General features: G+C 35.8%; 5 protein-coding genes across 7 annotated transcripts in view; 2 read left to right on the top strand and 3 right to left on the bottom strand.

The window, feature by feature from the left end:
* Positions 1 to 4,467, bottom strand: part of LOC114363987 (SH3 domain-containing kinase-binding protein 1) — a 41,619-nt gene extending 37,152 nt beyond the window's left edge. The window contains exons 1-2 of one of the 2 annotated variants that reach the window (XM_028319960.1): positions 4,266 to 4,467; positions 2,140 to 2,323 (exon numbers count right to left, since the gene is read on the bottom strand). In XM_028319960.1, coding sequence (XP_028175761.1) covers positions 2,140 to 2,323; positions 4,266 to 4,290 — 209 coding nt within the window. In that variant the 5' untranslated portion in view covers positions 4,291 to 4,467. Of the gene's footprint in view, positions 1 to 1,994; positions 2,060 to 2,139; positions 2,324 to 4,265 lie in introns of those variants that run through there. The other variant, XM_028319961.1, reaches the window with a different exon arrangement.
* A 347-nt stretch (positions 4,468 to 4,814) lies between these two features.
* On the top strand, positions 4,815 to 7,098 carry LOC114363990 (NADH dehydrogenase [ubiquinone] 1 beta subcomplex subunit 2, mitochondrial). Its single transcript, XM_028319968.1, has 3 exons — positions 4,815 to 5,087; positions 5,320 to 5,446; positions 6,945 to 7,098. Exons 1-3 carry the CDS (start codon positions 4,990 to 4,992, stop codon positions 7,029 to 7,031), a joined length of 312 nt encoding a protein of 103 aa, XP_028175769.1. The 5' UTR covers positions 4,815 to 4,989; the 3' UTR covers positions 7,032 to 7,098.
* Positions 7,099 to 7,143: 45 nt separating this feature from the next.
* On the bottom strand, positions 7,144 to 8,379 carry LOC114363989 (complex III assembly factor LYRM7). Of its 2 annotated transcripts, none has more exons than XM_028319967.1 (4): positions 8,333 to 8,379; positions 7,999 to 8,142; positions 7,748 to 7,829; positions 7,144 to 7,654 (listed from the first exon to the last, which is right to left on the bottom strand). In XM_028319967.1, the coding sequence occupies exons 2-4, from the start codon at positions 8,104 to 8,106 to the stop codon at positions 7,536 to 7,538; spliced, it is 309 nt and encodes a 102-aa protein (XP_028175768.1). In that variant the 5' UTR covers positions 8,107 to 8,142; positions 8,333 to 8,379; the 3' UTR covers positions 7,144 to 7,535. The 2 variants fall into 2 exon arrangements, with proteins under 2 accessions (XP_028175768.1, XP_028175767.1); XM_028319966.1 differs by having other exon boundaries at positions 8,230 to 8,370.
* A 208-nt stretch (positions 8,380 to 8,587) lies between these two features.
* On the top strand, positions 8,588 to 10,761 carry LOC114363988 (major facilitator superfamily domain-containing protein 9). Its single transcript, XM_028319965.1, has 5 exons — positions 8,588 to 8,896; positions 8,966 to 9,097; positions 9,184 to 9,313; positions 9,393 to 9,611; positions 9,699 to 10,761. The coding sequence occupies exons 1-5, from the start codon at positions 8,855 to 8,857 to the stop codon at positions 10,394 to 10,396; spliced, it is 1,221 nt and encodes a 406-aa protein (XP_028175766.1). The 5' UTR covers positions 8,588 to 8,854; the 3' UTR covers positions 10,397 to 10,761.
* Positions 10,494 to 10,900, bottom strand: LOC114363991 (protein PET100 homolog, mitochondrial). The gene has a single exon (XM_028319969.1). The coding sequence runs from the start codon at positions 10,830 to 10,832 to the stop codon at positions 10,617 to 10,619; it is 216 nt and encodes a 71-aa protein (XP_028175770.1). The 5' UTR covers positions 10,833 to 10,900; the 3' UTR covers positions 10,494 to 10,616.
* Positions 10,901 to 12,790: the final 1,890 nt, after the last annotated feature.

The raw sequence follows: 12,790 nt of genomic DNA on the forward strand, positions 1-12,790 counted from the left end.
GTGAAAAGCCACATTTAATGCGCTCATTTCCTTTTTATTATCGTTGTCAGTTTAGCTGTGGCTTTAATTATGTGGTTAGTAGAACAATCAGACTAATTAACGTAACCAGTGAACTATAAACTACGGTTTACGTCAGGGAAATTCAACAAAAGAGGTATATTCACCTACTTAGTACTTTTTCTACTACAACGTACCTAGACCTAGTCACCTGCATTAGGTACATACATAATATTTCTAAACGTAAAGCCGGTCATGATACAAAATATAGTAGAGTGTTGGTCAATGAACCAAAAACATTACCATATCATATGGCATTTATGAGAAACCAGTTCATAAATAAGTAAAGAATTCACCGCGACCGCGTATAACGCATTCGCGAATAAAACGGCGTCTAACAGTAAATACGAGTTCATGTCGTGACCCGGCCCATATTCATTATCTCAACACTATCTCACAAAAACTAAGTAATATAAACCATTTTTAACAAGGCATAATTGATAATACCAAATCGAAACGTTTATTAATTGTAGAGTTCGCTATTAGTGCTTGCCGCAAACTTAGCACCGAATAAGCATTCAGGAATCAGGACATATTGAAAGGGCGTTAAATAGATACTATTAATAGGACTTATTTTAATGACAGATATATAAAAGAAAGTCGTGTTAGTTACTTCGCTTATAACTCAAGAACGGCTGAACCGATTTAGCTGAAAATTGTCAGGGAGGTAGTTTAGAGCCAGGAGAAGGACATAGGATACTTTTTATCCCGTTCGAAATAAAAAAAAAGTCTGCTTATTTATTGCCATTAAGGCGGAACAAAGTTCGCCGGGTCAGCTAGTGACAGATAAAAACCGCATCCGATTGCGGTGAAAGAGATTGAACGATTATATCGATTAGAAAGATAGCGATAAATTGTTTCTTGAAATTTCTCGTCATTTCGTTTGGTGGGGCAAATGTAACTTAGGGCAAATGTTTAAGAGTAGAAGGAAATTGTTAGTTCTGAGGTCAGGACACAGTCCGTTGCCTTGCATTGATTGTCACATGACATGATATGGCTTCGTTATAATAGTTGACGCTACGAACTCTTTTCTACATAATGAAGTATTTTGATGAGATCACACTTGCCTGACCTATTTTAATGGGCGATTTGTAGAATTGTTGAATATTGGGCCGGTACAAACATGTTAATTTATACAAACAATTTGGCAATTAAGGAAAACGTTACGCTATATTACACCTACGTAATATTATTAGGTTGATATTGGAACAGTCAAAATAACGGTCGACCATGAGTACGAGGAAAGGACAGTGAATAGAATAAACGTTTCGATAAGGTAGTAACAAACCTTAAGTGACCCGACCGATATCTTATTATTAGCTCACTTACATATCGTAAACCTATTGATAGGATCCTTACGAAGTGGGCTTTGGACAAAACGATTCTGGAGAGGGCAAGGTCTGTTGTGAAAGATGGCTGATACATACAAACTAAGCTGTTAGGTTGGGCCACTTCCATTCTATGGCATAATGACGAAGCCCAACACTAGAAGCATAACGAATAAGATCTGATAAAATAAACATCCTACTCTGGAAAACTGCGTTAGACGCAGATTCCAGTTAGAATATGTAAATTACGCTGCTATATTATTCGCGCAAATTCAAGTGGAAAACTGGAAACGATCTGGAATTTTTTATACTATGGAATCTTACACATGGACCTGCTGACTTCATAACCAAGTGATAGTCCCCGACCGGATCGACAGCTCGTCCGCCTCCCACGCGTCGTAGCGTAGTTGCTACACTGACACTGGGAGACAATGGTTCTAGCCTGACCTGAGGTTGGCCTACTCCGTGAAGTTTTCAAGGGACATGCCAACATCACGCAGTAGTTCCCCGGCCAAATTGTCACCTCCAGCTCGTCTGACTCCGACGCATTATAGCGTGGTTGCTACACTGACACTGGGAGAGAACGGTTCTGGGCTGACCTGGCGACACCTGGCGTTGGCCTGCTCCGTGAGCAGGGACACGAAGTTAACCGGGAACATGACAACATCGCGCAACACGTCCCCCGGTCATATCGTCAGCTCGTCTGCTTTCGACGCTATACCTGCCACTGGAAAGACAACGGTCCCGGGCTGACCTGGCGTTGGCCTGCTCCGTGAGTACAGACACGAAGTTGTCCGGGAACATGCCGCGGCGTCCGCGCAGCTCGCCGCGCCACCAGCCGCCCGGCAGTCGCTCCACGTCACGCAGCACGTCTCCCGGCCGGATCGACAGCTCGTCCGCCTCCGACGCATCGTACGCGTAGTTAGCTACACATGACACTGGAAAAAGAATTATTATTGTTATAGGTCTAGTATAGTTATACCTCAGTCAAGCTTAAACCACACCAACGCGTGCAGATCGCCATCCGCGCCGGCGCGATCGCGTCGCTATCATAGGCCAATCCCAATGACAGGTAGGTACGGTTAATACTGGGACATGTAAAAGTGCTTTTTTAAAGCCTACTTACAGAAATAAATCAGTTTTATGAGTTTTAGGTCGCGCGGACTGTCATAAGTTGCGCGATCTGTCATTGGCCTATGCTCGCGCCGGCGATGGCGCCAGCATTGGTGTGGATAAAGCTTCAGTGTCTGAGATATAGGAGCGTCACGGGAGGGGTGATTTTGAGATAATATTATGATGTGACAGAGCATATAAATCAGAAGATCTGAAGTCTCGCTGACATTTGACGTACAAAAATACCTGTGCTACTTCCATACCTCAGATCAGGTCTGAATTAAGTGCGAGACCTAGTACTGTCACCTAGACTAGCTACAAAGACAAATCGTGGACCGTAACATCGACTGAATGCACGGGACCAACAGGGAAGAGAAATGTTGGGAGGCCCAATAAAAATTGAGCTTATAATAGAGGACTGCAAACAACTGGCTCAACCTTCAAGACTGGGAAAAATGGATTCAAATTGAAGATATTATTATTACACAGTCAAAAAGCTACAATTACAAATAGATACCAATCTTTGCATGCTATTAACTATTGTATCTGTATGTGGAACAAATAAAATTCTTTTATTTTGATGTATTTGTTTAATAATAGGCCAGGCATAGTAGGACCACTGGACCACTGAAGGCAATATTTAATAGGAGTTTTTGTATTTATAATGCAGATTATTCTCAAAACCAATTAACTTGAAAAGTTTGAAACCTGTTGCTTGCCAGGCAACTGCACACCACTGAACTGCGAAGATCTTAAACTCTGTAAGAGTGTATGAAATGTATAGAGCTGAAGGTGTCGTCTTTGGGTCATGCGTTGACTGCAAGACTTTCTAATATGTATATATTTCAGAGTGTACATCATCAAGAGAATATTTCAGGGCAGGTACACACAGTTTTGATTCAGCACAATTTTATTATTTAATTTAAATCTTAAATAAGGCTCTTAGTGTTGTGTAGTATTTCTGCTCAAATTCTAATATGATTTAACTAATATCATTACAAACTTTACTTCCAAACCTAAACATTTTCTTTTACTTTTTAGGTGTGGTTTTACGAATCATCATTTAATAAAACCTATAGTAATAAAAACTGTGGGTAGTAAGTAAGAAAAACTATATTTAATTAAAATTACAAACATACAAATTATTTTTATAACTGCTTTTACAATCACTATCAATGTGACTAGCTTTAATTATTTGAGTTCTACTCTACTCTACTAATTAATTACTTTGACTAACTTATAGTCAACAACCTCTGATCTACAAACAAGAATATTCAACAACTGTGCCATGGTCCACTTATGAATTTGATATCAATTTCTTACAATAAATTAGACCAAAACACTGATAAGAACTAGCTATCTATAAATACAAATCTAACTCATTAAAATTAATAGTATATTTGTTTTGTTGAGCTTTCTTATGACATCACAATGCTAAGAATATGAGTCATACATGTACACATACAAATGTCAAGGGAGATGAATAAAAAACCAATGCTAATCGGAAACACATAGAGATTACACCAGCGGCTATCTGGCTGATTTATGATAAGAAACGCGACTAAAATTGGAACGGGCTAATTTCTGTCAGGTGACGCCCGAAAGGCCTAACCTTTCCACAACTTCTAATACGACAAAAAACAATTATTTAGCAACCAGAAATATGAGAAGCAAGTTTAGGGCATCTACGTCAGCTGAATCCATGTCGCGAAGTACAGTTATTCATACACAAACAGTCTTAGCTCGAATGAACCATAAGATACGCACCCTTCTGATTTGCATTTGTCTCCATTTCAAACAATAAACACGTATCACATTATCACAACACATACACGAAAACTATTAACACCATGCACATTTCAGGCTTAGGTAGGCATAAAATTTACAAATATTTAATAAAACACGGAAGAACAACGCCAGACACAACTTCACTGTTTTCACGATCACGTCAAAATAGTTTTTTTTTATTGATGACAGATTACAGCTTGTGGCAACGAGTTTGTGCCATCGCCAAAGATATTATAAATCATCTATTTAAAGGTAAACCTAAGGTCAACAAAACATTTTTTGCGAAAATTAAAAACTTTATTCATTGCATTTACATAATTCGTCGTCAGAATTTCGTACATACCTACAATAATATTATTATTACCTAGTAATCTAGCCAGATATAAAACTGGCACCACGTAATGACGTGACATGATGAAAAGGTCGGTAAGGGGCAAGATCCTAATTTATATTATCTTTGTTGTGCGTCATTAACGTCATTGCCATAGTAGTACTTTTTTCCTCTCGTAATTTTGCTATTTTTATCATAATCATAGTTAACATTTAGTTGATTACATAAATCAATTGAATTTTCATATGAATATTTCGATTAGACCATACATCAAATGTTAAAGAACAGGTTTTAAAGAATTTCCGTCATTTTCGGAAATTTTCAATTTTACGATCGAAATTATAGAAAAACGTGAATAATTAGTTGTTAAAAATGTTAACTCGAACACTAGCTTCTAGAGCCCTGTTACTGCGAGCTGTAAATAGAGCTGCAGAAAACATACAACAGACTAAAAGAAATGCGGGCCATGGGTATGTTGTTATGTCATAAGTTTGGTGTGGTTAAAAATTATCTATAATTTCTTTGTAGCATCAGTAGTTGCCAAGTTTTTCTAAGTTATCTAAAGCTTGTAAGTAAATTTTTAATGTTTTGTTCACTGAGCTGCTATGGTTTACATACCAACCTACATTACAGCCTATAGTGGCATAATATTGATGATCTCTGAAAATATTCATGTACCATAACAGTCTCTTTTTTTTTTAGTGTTTGGTCTTATAGAGTACCTCCACCTCCTGCATCCAAGAAAGTAACAACACTAGCAAATGTACTTGGCGGTTTGGTATGGTGGTGGATTCTTTACCATATAGCTACAGAGCCAGAGCATATATTCGTAAGTAAACTATCATCTGCAATTCTATTTATCTAGACTTTTACTTATTTTGCCAGTAGTTTTTGTCTTGTGGCAGAAACAAGACTTTTTCGTAGTCTCCAATAGAATTTTGAAGGAGTATGAACTATTTATCTATCCAGACAAACTATCACATAATATAATAATATGTAATAACGTAATGGTATCCAAACCCCTTTATTCGGTTAAGGACAGATTCTGTTTAGGACAGATTAGGTTTACGACAGATTCTCTTTATGACAGATTCGTTTTATGACGGATTTTGTACAGTCAAGAATAAAATGTTTTTTTAACCAACGCAACGTCTCATGAATAGAGTTAACCAATTCCCCCTACTATGTAATATAAAATTATGGAAAACTTCTTTCTATATATGTTACTCTGATACCTATTGTGTATTTATTTTAGTCGTATGACTGCTTATGAGTTGCCGAGTATTCCATTAATAGCGTCGTGTATACGACGAGACCACAAACTGAATATTTTGAAAATGTTTTTTATTTTAATTTAAAACGTGTGACTGAAATATTATGATGTGATATTATGTAACTAGCGGCCGCCCGCGACTTCGTATGCGTGGACCTCGTTTTACCCATATCGTTTCATGTTAATAAATGGCGTTTCACGGCATGAATATTTACGAATGTCAAAAACAGTAGTTTGTCCAGCGCTTTTTTTTATTTACTACTTGCTTTCCGCCCGCGGCTTCGCGCGCGTGTACTACATATTTTACGGAACCCTATTTTTTTCCAAAATAATATTTACCCTATGTTACTTTCGAATGGTGAAAGAATTTTTAATAACGGTACACTAGTTTTTGAGCCTATTCATTACAACCAATCAAAGTTTTCCTCTTTATAATATTAGTTTTGACGTTCATAAGTGCCACCTGTGGTCTAAATTGAATTAAATATTTTTTATTTTGATTTTGCTGTAGATTTTAACCAATGACGATAGATGGCGCTTTTTAGACGTCTTATTTATTTATTGAAATTCATTTGTCACAAAATCCGTTCAGTAGTTTTTGCGTGAGTAGCAAACATCCAGACAATCATGACATCCAGACATTCAAACTTTCGCCTTTATAATATTAGTAGGAAGTAGGATTATATTATAATCTACATCTACACTAATATTATAAAGAGGAAAGATTTATTTGTTTGCATTGAATAAGCTTCGAAGCTACTGGACCGATTTGAAAAAATATTTCAAACTATTGTGCAAAGTATAAGATGCAATTAATATTTTAACTTTTTTTTGTTCAAAACTAGTTACCTAGCTAAATAAACTTTTTTTTAAATAATCTGTCTTTTGAATTTATGTACTCAATTGTATTTCTGTCTTAAAACGAATCTGTCATAAAGAGAATCTGTCGTAAACCGAATCTGTCCTAAACAGAATCTGTCCTAAACCGAATAAGCCTCCAAACCAACTATATTATACTCAATGTCTTTAAAATAAATTGTATGGATTGTTACAGGGAGACTGGCCTTACATTGATCCTAGCACATGGACTGATGAAGAATTGGGAATTCCTCCAGACTCGTACGGCCCACTAAAAAAGTGAAAATGTAACCATATTGAAGTGTGTAGATTTTAGTGAATTTGAGAATAAATTATTCAACTCATTTGTCTTCAGTGTTTATGAATTCCTTTTAGATTTAATTGAAACTCAATTAGTGAATTGATGCAATTTATTTACCTAATAATAAATACTCTTTAAATACTACTTACTACAAAATTAACACTTGACTTTCATAATATTTAATGCAATTTGATTTTAATTGCTGATTTAAATTGAAACTTCTACTAGTAGCTTTAACTCATGGAAACAACAAAATAACACACCAGTAGGTAGGTATACTATTCATAAAGCACCATAAGATTTTTTTCTTCTGTTTCAGAATTTTAATTCTGTAAGAGGATAATAAAGAGAATACCTAAACAAAAGATATCGGTAACAATTTTAGTAACAGATGTTCCAGAAAAGTCATAAATATTTTTTGTGCTTTCTATATTACTGTATTTATTTTTCTTTGCTTGATTTTTGGCTGCATCCATCAATTTAACACTATTTATTTTCCTGTTTACTCTGACAGCAAGGTCTCCCTGGATTTGGTTCTTCTAATATTGCACTTTCATTGTAAGGAAGATTATCTAATTTTAGGGTATCATTTGTTATTTTGGCCTCTGAAACAATAATAAAAAGTTATTTACCTCTGAAACATAAAAGTAGATTTTAAAAATATAAAAGTTAGATTTATGTATTGATATAATACTTACGAAATACTCCAGGTTTTATTTGTTTGGCCTGTATAATCTGTGTCTTGAGTTCTCTTTCTACATCTTCACCTAATTTAACCAACTGAAATCATAAATAAAAAACACTTACACCTAAAATTCATAAATATAATTATGTTTATATGTATTTATCAAGTATATATTTTGCATAGCCTTATAGAATACCTTCACAGATGAGACATTGTGTGGCATTTAAAGATTTTAAACTACATTACATTTAATAGGAAACATACTGCTTTGATAGCATCCTCGTCTTGAACCTGTTTGTTTTTGCTAAATTCTTCATTAATTTTGTGTCTCGCAGCTAAAAGAGCTTTGTCGTCGCCAGCAAACACCTTCATCCGGGTGCGATGTAATCTCTTAAAGCTTTGTAGTACCTGTTAAAGTAAATTGAATTGGTTAAAGCAAAGTAGTTTCATTCAGTAAGGTTAACACAGATTTTAAATTGAATAATGCTGTCATACCGATTGCCTTAATTGATTCATATTTATCGAAAAGGTGTGTCTATCATCTAGGTTATTTAATTTTTCCTTTCACAATAAAACTAATCGACAAAAATAAACTTACTTTTTACTACGACTTTTTGAAATGCACAAATCAATGTATTACTTTTCTCTATGGCACAAATAATGACATTGATTGACACTTGACACTGACAGCAACTGAATTTCAATACACGCATGTGATGTTCCAATAACAATAATGAATGTCTAGGCCTAGGCAGGCAGTATCGTGTTTCTGTTCTGTGCCTTTTCTTCTGAGAAAAAATATGATCTTACATCTCTTTCTATCCGTCAATGTCAGTTGTCAGTCAAAATTGTCAAACTGTGTCAAACTTCAAAAGAAAACAGGAAAACCAAGGAAAAGGAAAACTTGTTTGTTTGTTTCGAAAAGCGGAAAAGCCAAAAACGTGTAAAAATCTGGTAAAAAGACTGTGACAACAGTGTGTGAACAACAGATCTAGAAAAATAAAAACCTACTAAAAATGTCAATGCAATGGTTTTAAGTTCCTAACACAGCACGTTCGCACACAAAAATAATTAACAATAAAAATTGTGATGAATTAATCTTTAGAATAAAAAGTTAAAAATGAATTTTTCCATATGTCTTCTACAAAGCATTGCCTTCTTAGTAAGTACCGAACCGAAAAATTATTTATTAGATTTTTTTTTGTTTGTTTCTGTAACATTTGAATTACAGGATCTTTTGGCTGTGGGTCTGATAGTACCTCTAATTCCTAGTCATGTACGCAAGATGGGTGCAGATCTTATTTATGTGGGTTTGCTTGGATCCATTTATGCAGGTTTCCAGTTGGGGTCAGGTCCGGTAATTGTAAGTATAGTGTACTTTAGACTGCACACTTGCTGTTCATACTTTTAACCAAGTTTAGTTTGTTTAACTTTTGTTTTTTGTTTCAGGGTAGCTTGAGCGATCTAAAAGGCAGAAAAAACATATTGATGCTAACACTGTTGGTGTGTGCAATAGCATACTCTACATTAGGAATTACAAATTCCATAGTGGTGATACTAATAATAAGAGCAGTTTTAGGTAATTTTTATGGATGATATCATTCTGAAATGTGTTTAAGTAAAAGTCTTAGACTCTTAGTCAAACAATATGCTTACAGGTGTGTTTAAACAAACACAGATGTTAACAAAGGCCTTGGTGCCCGATTATGAAAAGAATGAACAACGTCAATCTGCAATTTATGGCAAAATGGCAGCTATATCAGGTGCAGGCATCACACTGGGCCCAGTTATTGGAGGACATATTGCAGAGGACAACCCAGAGAATGGGTTTACCTTGATCGCAGTTATTGTTGGAGTATGCTTTATTGTAAATGCAGGTATATTGCAGATTGAGTACTCACAACTTCCTGAATCAGAATAAAACTAAAGATTATACAGATATAAAACAAATTATTTTCTTACAGGATTGGTATACTTTCTTCCAAAATCAAAACGAAACACAAAGAAACCGAAAAAGAAAATCCATGGAAACTTATTCAACTCATTAAGTAATAGCATTAAACAGATCTTTATTGAGCTATACAAAGTAGACTGGGCTGTCTATTGGGACATCTTTATGTTCAAAGCTCTCATTGGTTTTGCTATGGGAGTGTACTATTCCAATTACTCTTTATATTGTAAAACCCAATTTAACTTGTCACCAAAATATATAGGGTATGTTATCTCATTCCAAGGTGTAGTAGGTTCTATATCTAGCTTTTTTATGGGCTATATTAATAGTTATTACAGCCACGACGCTGATTATAGTTTGAGAAATTTCCATGTATTTGTTTTACTGACTATTTCGCTGATCGGCTTGATGTTATCATTTAGTGTGTACATTTATGTGATATGGCTTATACCTCTAGCTATTGGTAATGCAATAGGCAGGCTAGTTACTTTAGAAATGATTTTAAAACGAAGCCACGGTCAACACAGAGGCACTTTGATAGGGGCTTCAAATAGTGTTCGGTCATTGTCAGGAGTTGTTGCACCAATGGTATCAGGCTTTATTGGCCAGTATGTTGGTGTTCCTTATGTGATATATGCAAGTCTTTGCTCAACCTCTATTGGTTTAGTATTAAGTTATCGTTATCGTAGCAAAAGTACAAAAGTTGACTGAAAGTTATCTGATTAAAGATGCTTTTAATAAGTAATTTATTAATTAGGTAAATAGATTTTTGTGACAGTATAAAGACAGGTAGAAGTAAAAGCCAGTATTGATTGGTGTAAAGAACTGTTATTGTTACTTTATGGCATAATTAATATACATAATAAAGATTTTAACAAACTAAAATAATCATCTTTAAATCTACCTGTAAACCTAACCTATAAGTAACTGATTAGTCTGTCATGTTTTCCATCTGTTTCTTTCTCATATCCTGGATGAGTTTCTCGATGTCTTTTCTGTCTTGTTTGTTCTCTGGAGGAAAAATTTCGCGCTTTGTATTAGTAACCCATTCTTCAAAATACGTCGGCTGATTGAAGTAGTGAAATAGGCACACGGGAAATGACATGTACATAGCCATCCTCCCTACTTCCAATTTCCAGTTACCCATCTTGTGATACCACTTGATATTACACAATATTAAGTTTTATTAGAATTATCGCCTTTGTTTTTCGTTAGTTCTAGAAAATCAGCTGGATGTTGAAATGTCAGATTTTTGTCACCAATGACGACTATGACAGTGACGTTTTACTTTTTAATTAAAAATGCAGTCGAAGATATTATTATGTAATACATACCTATTGAACAGTTCAGAATCAGAATACTTACTATGATGAAAGTAAAATCATTGTGAACTTGCTAATTACCCACAGTATGTAAAGAAACGGTAGGTACATTTGCATACCTACTTCTCAAACCACTCTGTACGTATAGGTGAATCTGGGGGGCACGGCAGTGCCCCCACCAAGTCGAGCAAAAGCGGCACGGCACGGCCGTACCATCCTTTTCTCGAAGCAATTCAGGCCATGTGTGGATAAAACTAGAAGGCTGAATTTTCATTAGCTATGCAGGCATTGTAAAGACACGGTATATTTAAAATTTCATTCAATTTGAACCAGTAGTTTAAGAATTATAACGGGTCAAAGTTACTTAATTTTGTCACTCACTGACTCACTGACTCACCGATCATCAAAATTCTAAGGCACTTCTAGCAGACCTAGAAGCTTCAAATTTGGAATATAAGTAGTGTTTGGTGTATGAATCAAGGAAAAACTAAAATATTTGGGGGCACGGTAGTGCAACCGCCAAGTCGAGTAAAATTTTTCAATTTCGGTCCAGTTTTCTAGATACATAACTGCTGTCTACAAAATACAAAAAGAAATGAGATCCCATCAAAAACAATACTTATCAAAAAAACCAAGTCTCGCAACTCAGTTGTTCTACGGTAAAAAGTTGTGAGATCCATGTAATACCAAGTCCAGGCACAGAATAAGTAATAGTACAGGTACAGAAGGATTACTCCGCAAGACGATTTAAATAAATGCGAGTCTTGCTGCGACGCGATACAGTGGAATTCAGCTCGCACAGCACTACATACCTACAATTTTATTCACCTACAAGTTTTGTCTCTTTCTATCGCGTGCCTCTGAACTCTTCTTACGCTGTTAGGGTTGCTGTCTAGTGAAAAAATTAATTAATCTACTTATACATATGTCATGAGGTACGAATGTAGGTAAGTACGCATTTATTATGGAAAACCTTGGGAGAGGCCTTTGTCCAGCAGTGGCTGTGGACGTCATTTGGCTGAAACGAACGAACGCATTCTGAGCAGTAGTCATGGTAGGTTAGGTTCCTATACTATCCTAAGAATTATTGATTACCTACATGGCCAACATACTTTTCAGCATCTTTGGGAAGCGAAAAAAAAGATAAATAAAATCCGGTAGATTTCTTTTCGAATTTAAACACCCGAACGCCGCACAATATTCCTTTCTCTTTATGTCCATTTTTAAATAATACTTCGATCATAGAATTAGGTACTACAACGCACGCCAGCGTCCTGACGGGCGCGCGCGTGACACTCGACTGATATAATACCCGCCGGCGGGGCGCTTCGCTGTAGGTAGTTATCGGATGTACCGCGCGGTGTGAGCCAGGCCTGGTCCAGGCCAGGAAATCTTTAACGTTTTACATAAATTATTGACTTGGCCATCGCACAAATAATTTAATTTACACGTGTTTTCATGCGATGGCCAAGTCAATATATTTATGTAAAACGTTAAAGATTTCCTGGCCTGGACTTGGTATTACATGGATCTCACAACTTTTTACCGTAGAACAACTGAGTTGCGAGACTTGGTTTTTTTGATATATTTAACGGTTCACAACAAAAAATGGTTTCGCACGAACATTGGCTCTTTTTCAGCCGCAGTGAGTGATTCTTCGTAATTATCATTTCCATCATCTTGTCTTGATTATAAAAAAATCATTCCCTAGCATGCCGGCAGCCGGTCAGTATGTTGATAGAATCGCGTCTCGTATTGAGGCGTCATCGGTGGAGGCAAATTG

Source organism: Ostrinia furnacalis, unplaced genomic scaffold (assembly GCF_004193835.3).
Source record: "Ostrinia furnacalis isolate ACB-3 unplaced genomic scaffold, ASM419383v2 OfSCF7340, whole genome shotgun sequence".
NCBI classification, from domain to species: domain Eukaryota; kingdom Metazoa; phylum Arthropoda; class Insecta; order Lepidoptera; family Crambidae; genus Ostrinia; species Ostrinia furnacalis.

Coding starts and splice junctions, on each gene's coding strand:
- LOC114363989 (XM_028319966.1), bottom strand. CDS start 8,250: ATGAATCAATTAAGGCAATCG. Junction 8,143..8,229: donor TGAATCAATTAAGGCAATCG/GTATGACAGCAT, acceptor TTACTTTAACAG/GTACTACAAAGCTTTAAGAG. Junction 7,830..7,998: donor ACGAGGATGCTATCAAAGCA/GTATGTTTCCTA, acceptor TTATGATTTCAG/TTGGTTAAATTAGGTGAAGA.
- LOC114363990 (XM_028319968.1), top strand. CDS start 4,990: ATGTTAACTCGAACACTAGCTTCTAGAGCCCTGTTACTGCGAGCTGTA. Junction 5,088..5,319: donor AAAAGAAATGCGGGCCATGG/GTATGTTGTTAT, acceptor TTTTTTTTTTAG/TGTTTGGTCTTATAGAGTAC. Junction 5,447..6,944: donor CAGAGCCAGAGCATATATTC/GTAAGTAAACTA, acceptor GGATTGTTACAG/GGAGACTGGCCTTACATTGA.
- LOC114363988 (XM_028319965.1), top strand. CDS start 8,855: ATGAATTTTTCCATATGTCTTCTACAAAGCATTGCCTTCTTA. Junction 8,897..8,965: donor TACAAAGCATTGCCTTCTTA/GTAAGTACCGAA, acceptor TTTGAATTACAG/GATCTTTTGGCTGTGGGTCT. Junction 9,098..9,183: donor TGGGGTCAGGTCCGGTAATT/GTAAGTATAGTG, acceptor TTTTTGTTTCAG/GGTAGCTTGAGCGATCTAAA.
- LOC114363991 (XM_028319969.1), bottom strand. CDS start 10,832: ATGGGTAACTGGAAATTGGAAGTAGGGAGGATGGCTATGTACATGTCA.